General features: G+C 40.4%; 3 protein-coding genes across 3 annotated transcripts; 2 read left to right on the top strand and 1 right to left on the bottom strand.

Annotated features, from left to right (window-relative positions):
• Window positions 1–95: 95 nt before the first annotated feature.
• LOC123008655 lies at window positions 96–5,927 on the bottom strand. Its single transcript, XM_044404587.1, has 5 exons — window positions 5,421–5,927; window positions 5,216–5,374; window positions 4,982–5,171; window positions 1,250–4,934; window positions 96–1,205 (listed from the first exon to the last, which is right to left on the bottom strand). Exons 1-5 carry the CDS (start codon window positions 5,429–5,431, stop codon window positions 139–141), a joined length of 5,112 nt encoding a protein of 1,703 aa, XP_044260522.1. The 5' UTR covers window positions 5,432–5,927; the 3' UTR covers window positions 96–138.
• LOC123008654 lies at window positions 5,471–11,072 on the top strand. The gene is made up of 2 exons (XM_044404586.1): window positions 5,471–10,325; window positions 10,379–11,072. Exons 1-2 carry the CDS (start codon window positions 5,514–5,516, stop codon window positions 11,045–11,047), a joined length of 5,481 nt encoding a protein of 1,826 aa, XP_044260521.1. The 5' UTR covers window positions 5,471–5,513; the 3' UTR covers window positions 11,048–11,072.
• Window positions 11,073–11,751: 679 nt separating this feature from the next.
• LOC123009011 lies at window positions 11,752–17,245 on the top strand. Its single transcript, XM_044405105.1, has 3 exons — window positions 11,752–12,708; window positions 12,755–16,479; window positions 16,526–17,245. Exons 1-3 carry the CDS (start codon window positions 11,793–11,795, stop codon window positions 17,213–17,215), a joined length of 5,331 nt encoding a protein of 1,776 aa, XP_044261040.1. The 5' UTR covers window positions 11,752–11,792; the 3' UTR covers window positions 17,216–17,245.
• The last annotated feature ends 559 nt before the right edge of the window (window positions 17,246–17,804 follow it).

The following is a 17,804-nucleotide window of genomic DNA, read 5'->3' as shown; positions in this document are numbered from 1 at the left end:
TTTCATAATCTGTAGGAATATGACAAAAAAAGCAAATTCAAAATGAGGAATTTCGAATGTTTAAAAAAATCTCTTCAAAAAAAAAACAATTTTAAAATCGAAAGCGCTTTATTTCTTACACCAAACAACACAGAATGTTCAAGCAATTGCTTTAAATTCGGATAATGCCACTTCGAAGATATAAAAATCCCCACCTCTCAAAGTCAGCGTCATAACATGCAAAAGTCTGTTAAAAGTGGTGGTTCGCAAAATATAGGGCACTCCTGCATCCCTCTCGATGTACATCGGAGGCCCTAAAGTCTCACAATCGTACAAAAAATACTCCGAATCTTGCACTTTCCCAAAAGCGTAAAATCTCTTGTCATTGTCACCTTTCGACACGCAAATAATCCCAAACCTTTTGATATAATCGTCGAAAAACGCCCTCAAGGCTTTAAACAAATTGAATTGTTTCAAACGGACAAGGAAAAGTGTCCCTTCGACGACTGGAGTAAACCTCACTTGGAAACTATAAGGGAAAATCGAGCACTCTTTCTTCAAATCCTCAAAAGTGACTTCGTAATTCTCATCTTTGATGTCTTTAATACACTCTTGAAAGTAATTATCGCCGAAAATCAAAATCGAATCTATAATATTTCCATTCCAATCCGCCAAATCGTAGATGTGAATCATCCCAATTGCGGCGACTAAATTCCCGAGGGTTTGTTTTTTGGGGAATTCCTGAGGGAACCTCTCATCTAACGGACTCAAATTCCCAAATAACGAATACAAATCGTCGGGGAAATCCACAAACCACCATTGGTTCCATCTTGGTAAATCACCCTTATTGAAACGCCAAGACCACGGAATTGGGTCAACTTCCAACCAAGAAATATCCTCATAGAATGGTTTACCCACAATTTCCGGCTTTTTCCCCTTCGGAATCTTATATTTCTTCACTCTGTTACTCACAATAACACTCTTCGGGGCCTTATTAATCGTCATAATTTCAAAAGAATGGAAATTGTAACTCTCCCCACCTTTTGTTAAATTCTTTCTGATTCGTTTGATCAACTTCGCAAAATTGCTATATCTTGTCCAGGAGGCTTTCCCATCATTAGGATCAAACAAGTGATAAATCTTGTCTTGGACACTCAATGCGTAACACCGATCAGGAAATTGCAAAATAAAATGTTCGTGTTTTTTATTCACCATTGTTTCAATACCTGGAAAACTAACTCAAAAAAGTACCCAAATTTAAATCACTCACCTGATCGAAAAGTCCGTCTGGATGAGTAAGTTGCAAATTTGACCCGATTAGCAATAATATCGAAAATATAATCATCGATACAAATATTTTTGATAAATTTCTTCGAACACACATCATGGTCTTCCACATGGTTGAAGATATTGATCCCTTGGTCGAGTACCATATCGATTTTGCGATCATCCCATCGTTTGATTGCTAGATTGAGGAGGAGGAGACAGGCGGCGAGACAGACGAAATAGTCTTCTTTGAGGGTTTCAGACACGGTACCACCACCACCAAGACTTTTGGTACCTTCAATTTTGTACAGTTTCTCGACCAAGTGGTACCCCATTCTGACTGGTTTCTTCTCTTCCACTTTTTTCGGCTTTTTGTAGCTTTGCACGACTATGTCATCTTGATCTGCTCCTTCTGCCTCTTCCACAATTTCCTCTTCTTCGATTTCTTCTCGTGGTAATTGCTTGACATGACACGAACTTAAAACAAACCTATTGTATTCTATGTTTTCATCTTGTTCCCTTTTTGCCTTATTGTGGATAATCCTTGCGACCAAAGAGTCAATATTAATGAAACGTGCAAGACACGCAACTCCTTCATTTGAAACACCTTTACTCAAACCAACTTCATTATTACCAAAACCGTCATAGAGATAATATAGATGATTTTTGTAGAAAAGGGCACAGGAATAGGTTGGAGTGACCACAATCCCGGAATTCCATTGAGGGAAAAGCATATTATGGATGGCCATAGCTAGTACACGTGGTTTCATATAAGTATCAAAAATATAATTAACTCTAATACTAAAATCAGTTTTTCCCAAACTAATCCTCGGAATTTCAAGTTTAAAATTCTGGTCATAGCGCGTATTAGAGTTTTGGTGCAATTCAGAACCACATTTGAGGACATAATCGACGACATCTTTTGACCACGAATCAATTGAGTACTTTTTGGCCACAGCCGAGGCCATAATACACACAAACGGTGCCATAAACTCCAATTCTGACCCAAACGCGGCCATATTAGTACCACCAAGGATAATCTGACTACCATCTGGTAAATTGACAAAATTCGTCTCTTTCGCCAACTCTTCCGCAAGTGTCACTTCTGGTTCCTGTGTCATTTCAAACTCGTACATTGCTTGCATATCCATGCGACGTCTTGTGGTCAAAGCCCTAATATCACGTACCAAAACTGGTACTTCCTCTTGTGGTACTTCAATCGGAAACAGTTCAGTATTGACCTCTTGTGACATTCGACTAACAAATGACTGTGACCCGATTTGGGTAAACTCCGAGGCGGCCATGTACCATTCTTGGGCCCCTTCAGCTGTCTCACCTTCACCCCCACCACCCATCTCCTCGGCTATTTCTTCCGCTTCGGACCGGCGACTTTTCTTACCTTTACCTTTTTCACCACCTTCACCTCTCTCAACCATTTCTTTCTCTTCCTGGGTCAAGTCAAAACCATCAAGATCAACAAATTCGATCGAAGGTTCTCCTTCGGGTTCCTCTGGGGGCGGTGGTTCAATTTGAGTATCAGAAAGACTCGGCGAGTCTAAATCAGCCACAAACTCTTGATCCGGTGGTGTGACCTTAGGGAGTGGTCTTGATGGTACTTTATGAACCATTGGGGGTAAATCCTCAAGTGCAATACTCCTAATGTTGGAACCAACTTCCAAAATTGATTCTTCCGGGATTTCACCAAGAAATGTAGCTCGAGTTGTATGATCAACTGTTACTGATTTAATAGCTTTTCTTTTGCCTTTTCGCATTTTAATTTTTTTGAAATTTTCGATTGGGTACTCGTTCATGGTTAAACATTGGGGGAAGAGGTCTCTAGTACCAGGATCGCGATGAATCTTACACACTTTCATCGCATGGATGTGAAAAATCATATCTTTGTGGTCAAAATTCGTAGAAATTGTTTTGATTAAAGAATCCAAAGTTGTGTGCATTGACACACAAGCTGTGCCTTCGCGACACTTCAAACCCTCATTATTTCTGGAATAGGGGTCAAAACAATGGTAAATATTTCGCTGTTTCCAGACAGCTAAGGCACAATTGTCAATCTGGATGATGGCATTGGAGGCACTCTCGAAAAACTTCTCCAAACGTTCCAACAAAACACATTTACTTTTTTTGAAGAGAAAATCAACAAAAAGGTTTGGGACTATATAGACTTCGACTAGGTACGGCCCAATTGTCATTACAGCCGGTAAATCCTCAATTTTTACCTCCTCAATTGAGTCGTTTTCGATACATTCCAAAAACAACTGATTTCCGATTATCACAATCTTATCAACTGTTCCTTTATGCCAGGAACTAGGAGGGGAGATTTTTGAGTAAACTAGTGCTACTAGTGCTATAGTAAGGGCTTGTTTGTTACGCGAAAACCCAAAACACTTATCGGCCAAATCAAACGAACCCAAAGCAACAGCTTTATCCTCATCCAAGACTTGAAAATTATCACTTTCAGGGATAACACCAGTCGAGTCAACTTCTTCAGCATCACGGAGTAACACTTTATAGGCATTAATTGAATAAATAATAAAAGGGACATTCTCGAGATTTGACCGGTTCAAAAGCACTGTTATTATAGACGCAGTGTCGTAAAAATTTGCCATAAGGGCTACACCATTAGGGTGTGAAAACAAATCAATAGTTCTAGCACTAGCATCAAAAAAATAGTAGTGTTTGTCCTTCCAAAGTGCAATAGTTAGATTTTCAGTTTGTAGAATCCCTGCGGAGTAGCGCGAAAAAAATATATTAATCGCCTTGGTCAAATTGTAGATTTTCTTGTCATCTGACCGGATCATGCCGGAAATTTCCGGTTCACTGACCACAAACCGGACTTTTCGTTTCCCCAACTTGCAATACTTTCGCAAATCGGTGATTTTCAACTCCACATTCTCGCCATGTAAATGTTGAGTATCAGCACTTTCTAAAAATAACTCATTTCCGGCTTCTAACACATCATCAATATCGGCTTGTGTCCATTTATCTGGATGTTTCAAGATTGAAAAACAATAAGCTGCTATTGGCATACAAATCCCTTGTTTGTTACGACTCAAAGGGGTGAAATGGAAGTCTCCTTGATGGACAGTACCGAGTTTCACCCCGTAATAGAACGTTTTCAAAGTTGGTTGTCTCAATTTTGTGAAGGAAAAGTTTTCGAATGTTCCTGGTTTGATTTGGCGACGAGGTCTTTCATAACGTTTGATTTCTGATTCGCGACGAAATTTCTGCACTAGTGTGTTTACAAATCGGTCTTCTTGTGGTACCACTTGATCTTCACCCTCCTCGATTTGCCAGTCTTTGCTTTGAATTGAAGTGGTTTTAGACATTTGTGACACTTTACGCCGGAATTGTCTAGTCAGGTAGTTCTCAAGTGGAGGTTCCACTTTGGTACCCTCTTCCCCTTCGATTTCCTGAATGGTGGCCAATTCTTGCGCTATGAGTTCTTCAATTGTTGGTCCTTGGGGAGTATCGAATGGTTCTGGTGATGGTTTAGGTTTCTTTTTGCGTCTCTTGGGTCTTGGGTGTTTCACATTGATGATGGTACCACTTTTGGGTTGGCGTTCCGCCAACTCGGCTGGTGGTGGCACCTCAGGGTGTATATCACTCGGGGAAACTGACGGTTTACGTGGAAAAACTTTAGCTTCTTTGATTTCAGCTGAAGGTGCCTTTAACTGGAACCCTTTGATTAAAACCCACCCTTCGAGAGGATTTTCAGTACCTTGACATCAACTTTTGTTATTTTCGTCGGACTTGGCATTTGGGTCACGTCATAACTACAAAATCTTAGGTCCTGGACGTACCTTTCGCGTCTTTCCCGATCTGCTCGTCTTTGTTTTCGTGTTTTGGGCGGTTTGTATTTAGTACCAGGTGGTACGCTTGTATCATGGGTCAAAAGATCGACTCGTGTCCTGAAACCCAACCTGGAATTACGATTCCTGATTAGGTTTCTTACGTTAGTGATGGCTGAAGTCTGATATCTGAGTCGTCCGAAGGTCCGATTTTAGGTTTAGGTTTGAGGCTTTTTTGGTCTCTCTGACTTTGCTCCAAGACGGGGTCGGGGTCAAAATAGGTTGCTCCCGTAGTCCGGGACTGGGCTCGACTTTTACCAGGCCTGGAAAACTCAATTAGGGGCAAATAGTTGGGAAAAATCTTACTACGATTTATCCATAACTGAAATTTTGACTGTCAAAATTCAATCAATCAAAAATTTTTCGGTAAGTCAAAGTTCGTCAAAATTTTTTGTGGAAAAAATGCAAAGAAAAACCCAAAAAGGGGCTACTACACCCAAAGTGCCATCGTCAGCGCTTACAAAAGACTGGAAAGAGCTGGAAAAACAAGTCATGATTTGCCCCGGGTCCTACAGCCAAGCCCATAAGAGGTTCAAAGGGCACAACCAACAAAGTGCAGCTACTTGTATTGTTGCATGTGCCTTTTCGAGCTTCAAACCCATGAATATTTGGACCAGAGAAGTCGTCGATGAAATCCTGGAAACTGGTACCAATCTTCATTTGAAAAGTCGTCAAATTTCCGAAAATCGATGTTTAGATCATTTGGAACCCCCCAAAATCTACAAATATTTTTATTTGGGTAACAACAAACTTTCAATTAGGGTTGGTATCAACCCTACTAGTGAAAGAGTCCCAAGAGACTCAACCATGATCCAAAAAGTCGAATCCATGCTCAACCGATTTTTCACCACCAACGTATCTGGTATTTTCGGGTGCCAACACACGTATTTCGCCATTTGGAAATACGGGAAACACTTTTTCATTTTTGACTCGACCGAACACAACCATCTGGGCGGCAAATGGGACGGTTTACCGGGCCTTGGGTACTGCTATTGCATCCGGGTACCAAGTACCAAACACCTAGCCGACATCATTATCAAAAACTGTCCTCTCAAACAAATCAACAAGTTCATAATCCACCCTTGCATTTTGGAAAAAGTGATCCAGATTAACACCACGCCGCCTGAGACGGTCAAGGGCCAGACACCGGTACCACCAGAGGCACCAAAATCCCGGCTTAAGGCCCCTCGACACATAAAAGTCCCAGAACCCAAGCTTGAAGAACCCAAAGTTGAACTTGAACCCAAAAAATCAGTCTCCAAGTCGCGTATCCCACCCGAACGCCCAAAACTAGCAAGTTTGACACATTTCACCAAACTACCAGTTGGTACCATTGGTATTTTGCGTGCATCGACCCATCAACGTGACCCTCGTTTTACCAGAAATAATGGTACTCAAGCACTAGGCAATGCAATGGCTGCCTTGACTATGCTAAGACAATACAAGTCCAAACAATGGATTCGGAAGATTTTGGACGACATTTTGAAACTCGGAGAGGTGATCCATCACGAGTCCAAATCTTTACCCAAAGGCGATTTCATTGAAAAAATTATTTTAAACGACAAGGAATACAGTCCTAAAATAGAAAAATATGGATGTGTAGGCCGTTTGACCTCCGATGACGACAAAATCTTCAATTTGGAACAGGCCGTGACCAATGTTTTAATAGATACAGACTGTTGTATACTTATAGGACCCAACATTGTGGCCCTTTGGCGCGAAAATGGTCGCTATTATATGTTTGATCCCGACGAGAGGAACCCTAATGGTACTTCAATCAAACCAGGGGACCCCCCGGGGGTCGCTTGTGTCACTTGGTTCAACAAACCCTCCGATTTAGTGTCATTATACTTGAGCAATGTCCCCAAAAGTACCCTCAAGGACCGTTTCATGATCTGCAAAGTCAAAATCAAGGATTATGTCCAAATCCCTGAAAACTGGTACAACTTCAAGGCTTTGAAGTACAACAAGTGGATCCTCCGGGGGAATTTCAGTCAACAAGACCGGAGATTCCCACCGGAGTCACGTAACGCCCAATGCACGGCTAACGCGACCATGGCATTGACATACAAAGAATTGAAAGAAGAGAAAGAATGGGATGATAATACAGTTGATCAAGTTTTGATCAGTGGTGATGAATTTTATCAAAGTTGTGTCAATTATTTGCAAGAAACTGGGCGATTTAAACACAAGTATTTGATGGTCGATGAAGTGAAACGGGATTTTGACGTCGAAAACAAGAAAGTCAATTTGGAAATTGACGATTGTCTTGTCAATGGGATTGTCAATGCGAAAAGTGACACCGGAATTCCGAATCTTCGGAGAGGATTTGAACAGTTTTTTACTGACAGTGATGGAGGGATTGTCACTGCTAATCTCCAGTCAATGGCAGTGTGGAAACGTGATGGTACCTACTATTACTATGATTCACACTCACGAAACGACAAGGGAGTAGTATGTGGGTTTGGTACTGCTTGTATTTTGCGATTATTGACAATTGAAGACTTGACAAATGCCCTCATGACGAATTTGGGGGCTGATAAGCAAAATTTCTTTAATATAAGTCGAGTAGTTGTCAAATTAATTGACATGACTGAGGATGGTGTAGTCAAACCCCCATTGAACTACTATGAAATGGTCAATGAGTTTATCGCAATTTTGAGATCAAATAACTCCGAAAGGGACAAGAAATTTGCCATCAATTCTGGCAAACAAACCGTTCCGATGTGTCTCGCAGCTTTGGCTTTCAACACTTTGACACCATCTTTTGACTGGACTAAGGAAGATGTCGACCAAGTTTTGACTTTTGGGGACAAACTTTACACCACAACTATGGAGGATATGTACAGTGGGGAGATTATAGAAGGAGAGGGTGACGATGTAACGTCAGATAATGTCAAAAAGGAGGTCCAAATCGGGTCTAATTTGCTCACTTTTGAGTTGGAGGATGTGTCCTCGGGCAATTTTGAGGACAATTTGAAGGAAGCCTTTGAACATTTGAGTTTGAGAGTTAGTGAGGAAGGAAACGAAGCCTTCCAGTCGATTTTAGAGTCGCCAATGATGACAGTTTCGATTTGGCGTGACGACAATCTAATCTACTTGTTTGATTCAAAACCACGAGATGAAAGGGGTCAAATCTATGGTAAGGATGAATGGAGTGCTAAAATTATAATAGATGATGGTGAAACTGAAGAGGAGAAGAAAGATGACGAAGGGGAAAAAGACGAAATGGGCGGTGGTGACAATTTGGGGGAACCTGAAAATGACAATGACGAAGATGAAGACGAAGAAGAAGATGAGGAAGAGGGAGAAGATGACGTTTCACCGGTTGAAAAAAAGGGTTCCCAATTTTGGAGGACAAAAGAACAAGAAGGCAAGGCTTGTGTTTTGAGGTTTAGCCGAATTGAGGATTTAGTCCAACACTTGCTTGATAATTCTCCTCCAAACAAACGAACCGAGCTTGAATTCACCCTCAAAGGTGTCAAAATCGCAAATACTCCAATCGTTCATGAGATTTTTGATCCGGAAATTGAGGATAAACCTGATGAAATTGCAGGGGACTGGAACGAGTTTAAGGAATTTGATCATGGCAAATGGATTTTGAGGAGTGTCCGTAATTTCAGGGATGGTCTATTCCCTATTGTCAATCGTGGAAAACAATCCCTTCCTATGTGTCTTGTATCTCTTGCATTTGCCAGTCTTTTTGCTTTAGAGAAATTCACTCAAGACGTCGTCGATGGTATTTTGAGTTACGGGGACCGGTTATACACAGTTGTGCGAAAATTGAGGATCAAGGAATTGAAAGAGAGTCTTGAATTGAGTGACGATGAAATTGAGCAAATCCTCAAAGACACGAAATTTGAATTGCGTGATTATCCCAAGAGGATTTGCATGGGGGAAAAGTTGGCAATTTGGGAGGGGAGTTTTGAGGTCATCGTCGGTGATATTACCTCAAAGGAAACTGAAGGTGTCCCAAATGTCACAACTGGGCTTCAAACCTTCTTCGAGGAGCACCAATTCGGGATTTTGACATGTAAAGACTACCCTGTTGGGGTTTGGAAGTCCGATGAAGTCTTCTACATGTTTGACCCGCACGCGAACGGTCCTTCTGGCCTCAAAACACCAGTAGGTGTCTCGTGTATTACGCGTTTTATCAATTTGGAGGATTTGGCCAAAATTTACATGAAAAATTTGCCAAAATACGGCAACAACTTCTTTGAAATTCACTCCTTCAGTTTCAGTCACGATAAATGTGTGAGGGAGCGTCATCCGGAGGAAAAAGTAGAAAAAGTAACCAAAATCGGTGGTTTTAACCCGGTTATGGCCGGTAAAAGTATCCTTCGAGGTGATGTTAAGCTCGATTGTACGAAATTTGACCGGGGGGTTCACATAAACAGCGCTGCAATTGCATTTGTTGCTTTGGCACTCTCTCTTAGCAAAGATCCAGAAACTTGGACGAAAATCATAATTAGGGAAATTCTAACAGTTGGTGAAGAGCTCCATAATGATTCTATTGATCGACTCGAGGGGAAATTTGATCCATGGAAGGACAGACTTGGTGTCCGACAAGTCAAAACCGATTTTTCTATCGGAAGACTAAAAGTTAATTGTGCCCTAAGATTCACCGAACAAAAAGGAATTGTCGATGTCAAAAACACCAAAACTCCAAATCTACGACAAGGTTTGGAACGATTCTTTGAGGAAAACTCTCATGGGATTTTAGTAGCCGACAAGTTTGTACTTCCAGTGTGGGAACAAATGAAAGGTGATGAAGTTAATATATTTATGTTTGATCCAAACTCCCGTGGAGCCACTGGATTACCCAGTCAAGGCGGGAGTGCCTGTATTATGAAGTTTTGCAACTCCAAATTGGCCTCGGATCATATCAAGGCCTGTATGATGGACATTGACAAGACCAGAACTGAGTTTGCAATCATTCCGGTTGAAATCATAGTTGGCAGTGCTAAAACTAGGAGAAAAGTGGGGATTTGTCCCAGTAAAAAGACTCTCCAAGAACATCAAACACCTCTTCAAAGGGAGTCAAGACCTACTAAGAGTCAAAAAGAGTCAAAGCCAACTATTACACCTCTTCAAAAGGTACAAAGGGAGACAAGGCCTACCAAGAGTCAAAAAGAGTCAAAGCCAACGATTACAAGACCGGTTTGCCCTACCAAAGAGACTCTTCAGCAGATGCAGAGAGAGGTGCGACTTGCTGTAAGTATTTTGGTTCATTTTTAGCAATTTTGCGTAACATTTGGGGTATTTAGGCTGAAGAAGAACGCAGAAAAGCCGAAGCGAAACGTTGCTACACTCTTGGAAGAAACGAAATGTACCAAATTAACAACGACGTTGCTATAATTCGAGCTACAAGGGCCGTACAAGCCGACCGTGACTTACCAGTCAACGTTGCTGCTTTAGTTTTGATGAAAATCGCAACCGATTTGAGTAAATGGACTTACAAGCAGATGGAAGTTGTGATAGAAACCGGTTACCAGCTTTACGTCGATTCTTACAATGCTTACAAGCCGCCTACAAGCAAACTTTTGCTACCGCATATCCTCCGACGTGTTTTGTTGCGAGAATTGGAGGTCAAGATTGATATTAGACTTCCAGTGGATTGTGGGCCGTTTATAAAGAAGAATGTCATGGCTCAAGTATCGCATTTCTTCACTTCGACTAATTTCTTCTTTCTCAATTATGAGGAGTTTCTAATTTCGTTGTTTTTCAAGTCGGGTTATTACTTTATGTTTGATCCGTATTCGAGGGACTTGAATGGGAATAAGTGTGAGGGAGGAAGTGCCGTTTTGATGCGTTACGGGAGTTTGGAAGGGTTGGTTGAGAAGATTTTGAGGAATTTGGGGCCGGAGGAGGGGCCAGTGGGCCATTTCGGGCTGATTGTGGCCGGAATTGTGAGTGTGCAACGTGTGAATAAGTAGTTTTGTAATTAGTAACCCAATAAAGATTTTGAAAAAAATGATTTGTTTTTTCTTTATTTAAAACTAATAAGAAAAGTTAAAAAAGGTCTAAATTTTGGGGAGGATCGTTGACGGAAGTTAAAACGAATTTGAAAAGGGAGGAAAATGAAGAAGAACAAACAACTAAGGGAAAAAAATATATTGATCAAATTACAAATAAAAACAAAAAATAACGCAAAAGTTCCTTAATTATTATTAATATAATTATGTAGCACTGAGCATGAATTATTATTAGTTAATGCTAAGAAAATTACAGAAGAAACTAAAAACATTAGAACAGTGCGACCGATTTTTACCAAATGTTTCGTGCTGCGTCCCCCTGCTACAACTAACTTACATACCAAATTTGAAGTTTCTAGCTCTTAATTGTGTCTTGAAGCTATAATTTGTCCAGAAATGTAAAAATTTGGGTAGAAACTAGAGAATGAGAACAAGCCAAAAGTTGAAACTGAAATTGAGAAAATTTAAGAAAACTTTGAAGATAGTTCTGAGCAAGAAACCAAGCTGATGCCAAAATTGAAAAGAATTGGGAAAAATCATAACTGAAGAAGAGTCCTAAAGCAAAGAAAAAGGAAACAGAGGAAGAGAAGATCAAAATTGAGGAGAAATGCGAAAAAATCGATGAGAAATCCCCCGAAATTGACAATTTGAGTTACCAAGTAACAGTCAAAAATTTCCAAAATCACTAGTGTCAAAAATTCTTGTTATGGAAAATCAGAATCAGAATGTGGAAAGTAAGAAAGAAAATTCGCTGTCAAACGAGTGGAAAAAGTTAGGTCTGGAGGTGATGCTCCTCACCGGCACCGTCTCCCAAGCCCACAAAAAGTTCAAAGGTCACAACCAACAAGGGGCAGCAATCGGGGTCGTGGCTTGTGCTTTCGCCCATTTGAAAAACATGAGGTCTTGGAAAAGGGAAACTCTAGACAAGATCCTCGCAACTGGAGATGCCCTCTACCTGAAAAGTCGCCAAATGGAAGGCCAGAGATGCAAGGACCATCTATTGCCCCCCCACATACACAAATATTTCTACCTGGGGAGCACCCAAGTCAGCATGAAAGTCGACGAAACGTACCAACGCTTCAAAATATTGAACGACTCCAACATTGCCCAGAATTTAGTCAAACATTTTGAGACTTTTTTTGAGAAAAATCACCAATTTGGAATTTTGGTGTACCACCACCAGTATTTGACATTTTGGCAATTTGGGGACTTTTTCTTCCTGTTTGACTCAACTGAGTACGACCAAGAGGCCAATCGGTGGTCAGGACCCCCAGGTCTCGGGGTCTGCATCCTGTTGCGACTACCCCAAATCCCCTTATTGGTCGCAATGATCCAAGTCATCCTCCCGTTAAAATACTCAAACACCTTGACGATTTACCCTTGCAAAGTCGAGAAAACCGTCAAGATTAACACCAAACCGCCGGAAACTCTTGAGGTTCAAGGGAAAAAAGTTGAGGGTCCGGTGAAGAAAGCCTTGGAGCAGTTTGGGGAACCACAGGTGGTCCAAATCGAACCTCCAATAGAAGAAATTGCACCAGCGGAAGAGATTGTGAGGAAAGTACCACCAGAAAGCTCAATCCCTCCTCAAAAACCCCACCTGGAACCCACAACCAAGTATCAAGGTTTAGTTCCCAAATTTGATTTCTCCCCCTGATTTCACAATTTCAGAGTTAATTGAGGGTGTTTCTGGGATTCTTCGTGCTTCAACCCACCAAAACGACCCCAAATTCACCAAATACCAAGACTCCTCGAATGCTTTAGCCGCCCTTTGCATGTTACGCCTACACAAATCGAAATTTTGGAATCGCGACATTCTCAACCAAATTTTGAAACTCGGAGAGTTGTTTCACACTGAATGGTCAAATTTCCCCACTATTGACGATCGACCACACAATTTCATCATCGAGAATAAGAAATACCGACCGGTTTTGGACCATTCAGTGCTTGGTTCTGTTGTTTCATCTGAACCAAATATTCTCAGTTTGGGTGAAGCTCTCTCAAATCATTTTCTCGACAACGATTGCGCCTTTTTGGCAATTAACACGAAAAAACTTGCACTTTGGCACGAAGATGGCAAATTCTACATGTTTGAACCGAATGAATGCGACGAGTTTGGTACTCTAGTCAAGGATCAAAATGGCAAAGCTTGTGTTTTGTATTTCTCACATTTTAGTGAGTTTTTGGCCAAAATTTTAGCAAACTTGTCACAAAAACAACACAATGCGTATTTTTGTCTTTATAAAGTTGAGGTTGACGATGTTGAAGACACCTCAGATGATTGGTTTGCGTTCAAAGCACTGGCACCACAAAAATGGATCCTGAGAGGTACTTTTAGTCAAAAAGACCGAAGATTTTTGGAAGAATCCCGGAATTCGCAATGTGGTGCTATGGCGGCTTTGGCTTTAGCCTTCCGGAGTTGGATCAAAGTCGAGGAATGGAATTCTGACACTGTTGATACCATTGTGGAACATGGAGACAAATTCTACCAAATTTGTGTCGAAAATTTGAGACAAAATGATCAATTCCGACACCCACATTTAATGATTGCTGAAATTTACAAGAGTTACGATATTGAAAATAGACGTTTTATGTTTGAAATCGACGATTGTCTAGTCTACGGTGTTGTCAATTCAAAAACACCCGGGATTTTGACCCTCCAACAAGGTTTAACTGAATTTTTTCAAAATTCTGATGGTGGAACTGTGACTTCTAATGACCAATCAATGGCTATATGGCGTGAAGGCGACGCCTATTTCTACTTTGACTCACACAGTCGTGACAAAGAAGGCTTGTCGTGCCCCTTTGGAACGGCTTGTGTCCTTCGGACTTTAAATATAAAAGATTTGACTCAAATTTTTCTATCGAATTTGAAAGCCGATCATTTGAATTTATTTAACATCAGTCGAATTGATGTCAAAATTGTCGAAATCACCGATGAGGGTTTTGTCAAGCCTTCGCGGAACAACTACGACGAATTGAACGATTTTACGACAATTCTTCGGTCGAATTTCAGTCAAAAACACCAAAAATTCGGCTTTTTGAACATTGGGAAACAAACAGTTCCGAATTGTTTGGCCGCTTTGGCCATGAACATGCTTATACCGTCTGAATTTTGGCGAAAGGAGGATGTGGACCAGATTTTGAATTTCGGTGATCGACTTTATTCTTTTTCCATGGCTGCCAACTACGTGGAAAATGTCCCATGTGACGAAATCAATACGACAACAGTCCAGAAACAAATCGTGGTGGGGAGTAATTTTTTCGAGTTTGAGTTTGGGGAACATTTGATGGGGAATTTTGAGGAGAATTTAAGAGACGATTTGGGGACTTTGGAGGTTTTTGAGGCGGTTTTAGAATCACCATTGATGACAGTTGCTTTGTGGCGTGATGACAACACGTACTATCTTTTTGATCCTCAACCAAGAGACGAGAGAGGACAAGTGTTTGGTAAAGATGGTTGGAGTGCCAAAATTGAGGAAATTGAGGCGTCTGTGACAACTGATCAACAGTCGGTGACAACTGAGGTCACAATTGAGGAAGCAAATGTTGAGCAACAACCCGAAGAAAGCGTTGAGGTTCAAATTGTGGAGGAACCAACTGAGAATATTGAGGAATTGGCACAAATGGATGAAGGTGAGGATGTATTTCCTCCTCCAGTCGAGAAAAAGGACTCTCTCTATTGGAGGATTCAGGAGGAACAGTCGGGGAAGGCATGTGTTTTGAGGTTTGGCCGTTTTGAGGATCTTGTCACGCATTTAGTGGAAAATATCCCACCAAATAAGCGACAAAGTACTGAATTTGAACTAAAATCAGTCACCACGACTAATACTCCCTTTAGACACGAAGTTGTCGATTCTGAGGAGGAAGAAATCGATGAAATGATCATCGATTGGTACAATTTTACCGAAATTGATCGTGGACGTTGGATTATGCGAGGTAGTCGTTCAATGTTTGATCGTTTGTACCCCGAATCAAATCGGGGGAATCAAGAAATACCAATGTCGATGATGTCTCTAGCTTTTGTCAATTTGTACAACATGAAATGGTTTGAACCTGATTTGATTGACAATATTTTGGACTACGGGGACCGACTATTAACAGTTTTGAAACGTTTGAGGAAACAACAATTCAAAGAGTTGCATTTGGGCGATGAGGAAATCAACGAGATTATTTCGAATACCTCATTTGATGTTGTCCATTACCCGGTCAAAATCTGCATCTATCGAATTGCAATTCGTTGGGGAGTGGAACTTGGCGTTACCACCGGCGATACAACATCCCAAAACCCCGATGTTTTTAACCTTGAAACCGGTCTTGGGGACTTTTTCGACAAGAAACAATTCGGTCTTTTGCAGTGTAACACTTACACAGTTGCTGTTTGGCAAATTGAGGATTATTTCTACATGTTTGATTCACACCCATGTGGTCCTAGTGGTGTCAAATCACCAATGGGGGTTTCCTGTATTACCCGATTTACAAACTTGGAAGATTTAGCCTCGCTTTATTTGAAAAACTTGCCCAAAATTGGGGAACACTTCTTTGTTATTCATGGTATGACATTTGAGGTTACAGGGGAGTGTCCCAAAGGCTTCCCTCCCTTAGAACCAGTTGAAGGAGTTCGGAATTTGGGTGGGTTTACTTCGATTATGTTGGGTAAGTGTATTTTGCGAGGAGGGGTGAAACACAAATGTGAGAATTTCTCACGAGGGGTGCACAATCATAGTGCGACCATTGGGGTGGTTGCGTTAGCTTTGGGCAAAATTAGACACCCCTTGACTTGGACCAAATTAATAATTGATGAGATTTTGAAATATGGGGAAGAGTTATATTTTGAGACTTTGGAACGTCTTGGTGATAAATTTGATCCTTGGAGGGATATCCTTGAACTTTCTGATACCAATAATGACTTCCAAATCGGTATTGTCAAAATCAATTGGACTATACCTTCAGATGAGCGTATTTGGGGCAAAGTCGATGTTAAAAATTCCGATATTTTGAATCTGAGACAAGGTTTCGAGAAATTTTTCGAGCGTTACACTCGAGGAGTCCTCCTAGTCCAAAGATTCAAACTGGCAGTGTGGAAGCAATGTGACGATGAATTCTTCTATATGTTTGACCCGAATTCACGTGGTGCCACTGGACTTCCCACTCATGGTGGTACCGCTTGTGTTTTGCGTTTTCATAGTACCAAAATCGGGTCAGATCATGTGATTGCGTGTTTGTCAAGTGAAGAGGTACCACTCATCTTCCTGTTTGTGCCAATTGAAATGATTACGAAAACGGTTCGAAGTCCAAAAAAACGGACTTGTAGATTAGAAATGAAAACTTTGAAGCCAGTCACGTGTCCAAAATGGGCCGATAAAGTCCTCCAGAACCAAACACTTGAACGAGCGGTAAGTCCAAACTAGGATTTTTAGGGTTTTATTTTTGGACTTGTAGATTCACGAACGAGTTTTGAGGAGTCGTCAGAAGAGTTTAACGATGTTGGCTCGTATGGAAATGTACCAAATTAATAGTCGGGAGAGTATAGTTAGAGGGGTGCGCCCCCTGTACCCCAATAGTGACCTCTCGGTTAATTATATAGCCTTCACGTACTTCCTCACGAGTCCAGATTTGGACTCGTGGTCTTGGTACCACATCGAAATGGTCCTCCAACTCGGCAAACAACTCCATATTGACTCAATCGTCGCGTACAAACTCCCCGAGAAAAGATTGAGTATTTTTGAGGTGTTGAGGACTTTTGAGTGTGGCAATAGAATAATCAAATTGAAAGTCCATAAACCCATTGTGGTGTCGAAATTGAGTAAATTCAATGTGGTCAAATCACTCGAAAGTGTTTTCTTATCGTTGGAGTGTTTCCTGTTTGTTTATTGTGATTGGGTGGTGACTTTGTGTCTCAAATCAGGTTTTTACTACATGTTTGATCCCTACAACAGGGATTTGAACGGGAATAGGATTGAGGAGGGAGGGAGTGCCGTCATGATGAAATTCTCAGATGTGGATGCGTTAACTGAAAAAATTGTTCATAATTTTGGAGGTTTTGAGGATGAGGAGGAGGAATTTGTGTTGTTGTTTTTGGAAATTGGTCTAAGTCCAGTGACAAGTACCCCAAAACCCAGTCTTGCGTGATTTTTTTTTGAATAAATATTGTTTTTTGGATTTGGCTACTTTTTTGAATTTGTAAAATACAGGGTGTTTTTTGAAAAACTGCAACCGCTATAGAATTTTTTTTTATGGTCCGATTTCAAAAAATAAAAAACTGAATTAAATGGTTTTTAATTTAGTATAAAGTGACAACTTTAGAATTTTTCTAAATGTCTTAGTATATCTTGGGTTATTATCAATTTTCTAATTTTAAATTAAAACCCATTTTTTTTTCATAATGTGGAAGGTACTAGTTTTTTTTGGTACAGCCATGTGCAATATCTTTCACTTTTACTGGAATTTATTGTTTAAAAAAATGATCAAAGTAAAAAAAAATAATAAAAGTTAATAAAATCTAGTTGCAAGGTGTCATTATTGTGATGTCAAAAAGTAGCAAATGAAAAACTAAAATTTTTTCTAAATTTTAATAACTTGACAATGAAAAACATCTAATTTGGTGTGACTAATTTATTTTATTATTATTTATTTACTTTAAATAAAATTATTGTTAACGTCAATTTTTCATTCACACCATGCAACTAGATTTTATTAACTTTTATTAATTTTATTTAAC

This window comes from Tribolium madens, unplaced genomic scaffold (genome assembly GCF_015345945.1).
Source record: "Tribolium madens isolate multiple individuals breed KSU strain unplaced genomic scaffold, Tmad_KSU_1.1 Scaffold_71;HRSCAF=194;Tcas5.2_LG6, whole genome shotgun sequence".
NCBI lineage: Eukaryota > Metazoa > Arthropoda > Insecta > Coleoptera > Tenebrionidae > Tribolium > Tribolium madens.
Note: the sequence above shows the minus strand (reverse complement) of the source record. Positions and strands in the feature narration are given on the sequence as shown.

Bases quoted from the DNA above. Each gene is read 5' to 3' on its own strand.
- LOC123009011 (XM_044405105.1), top strand. From the start codon at position 11,793: ATGGAAAATCAGAATCAGAATGTGGAAAGTAAGAAAGAAAATTCGCTG. The intron at 12,709-12,754 runs GTTTAGTTCCCA...TCACAATTTCAG, and splicing joins ACCCACAACCAAGTATCAAG to AGTTAATTGAGGGTGTTTCT. The intron at 16,480-16,525 runs GTAAGTCCAAAC...TTGGACTTGTAG, and splicing joins ACCAAACACTTGAACGAGCG to ATTCACGAACGAGTTTTGAG.
- LOC123008655 (XM_044404587.1), bottom strand. The intron at 5,172-5,215 runs GTAAGAAACCTA...GTTGGGTTTCAG, and splicing joins AGACTTCAGCCATCACTAAC to GACACGAGTCGATCTTTTGA. The intron at 4,935-4,981 runs GTACTGAAAATC...AAAGGGTTCCAG, and splicing joins TAACAAAAGTTGATGTCAAG to TTAAAGGCACCTTCAGCTGA.
- LOC123008654 (XM_044404586.1), top strand. From the start codon at position 5,514: ATGCAAAGAAAAACCCAAAAAGGGGCTACTACACCCAAAGTGCCATCG. The intron at 10,326-10,378 runs GTAAGTATTTTG...TGGGGTATTTAG, and splicing joins AGAGAGAGGTGCGACTTGCT to GCTGAAGAAGAACGCAGAAA.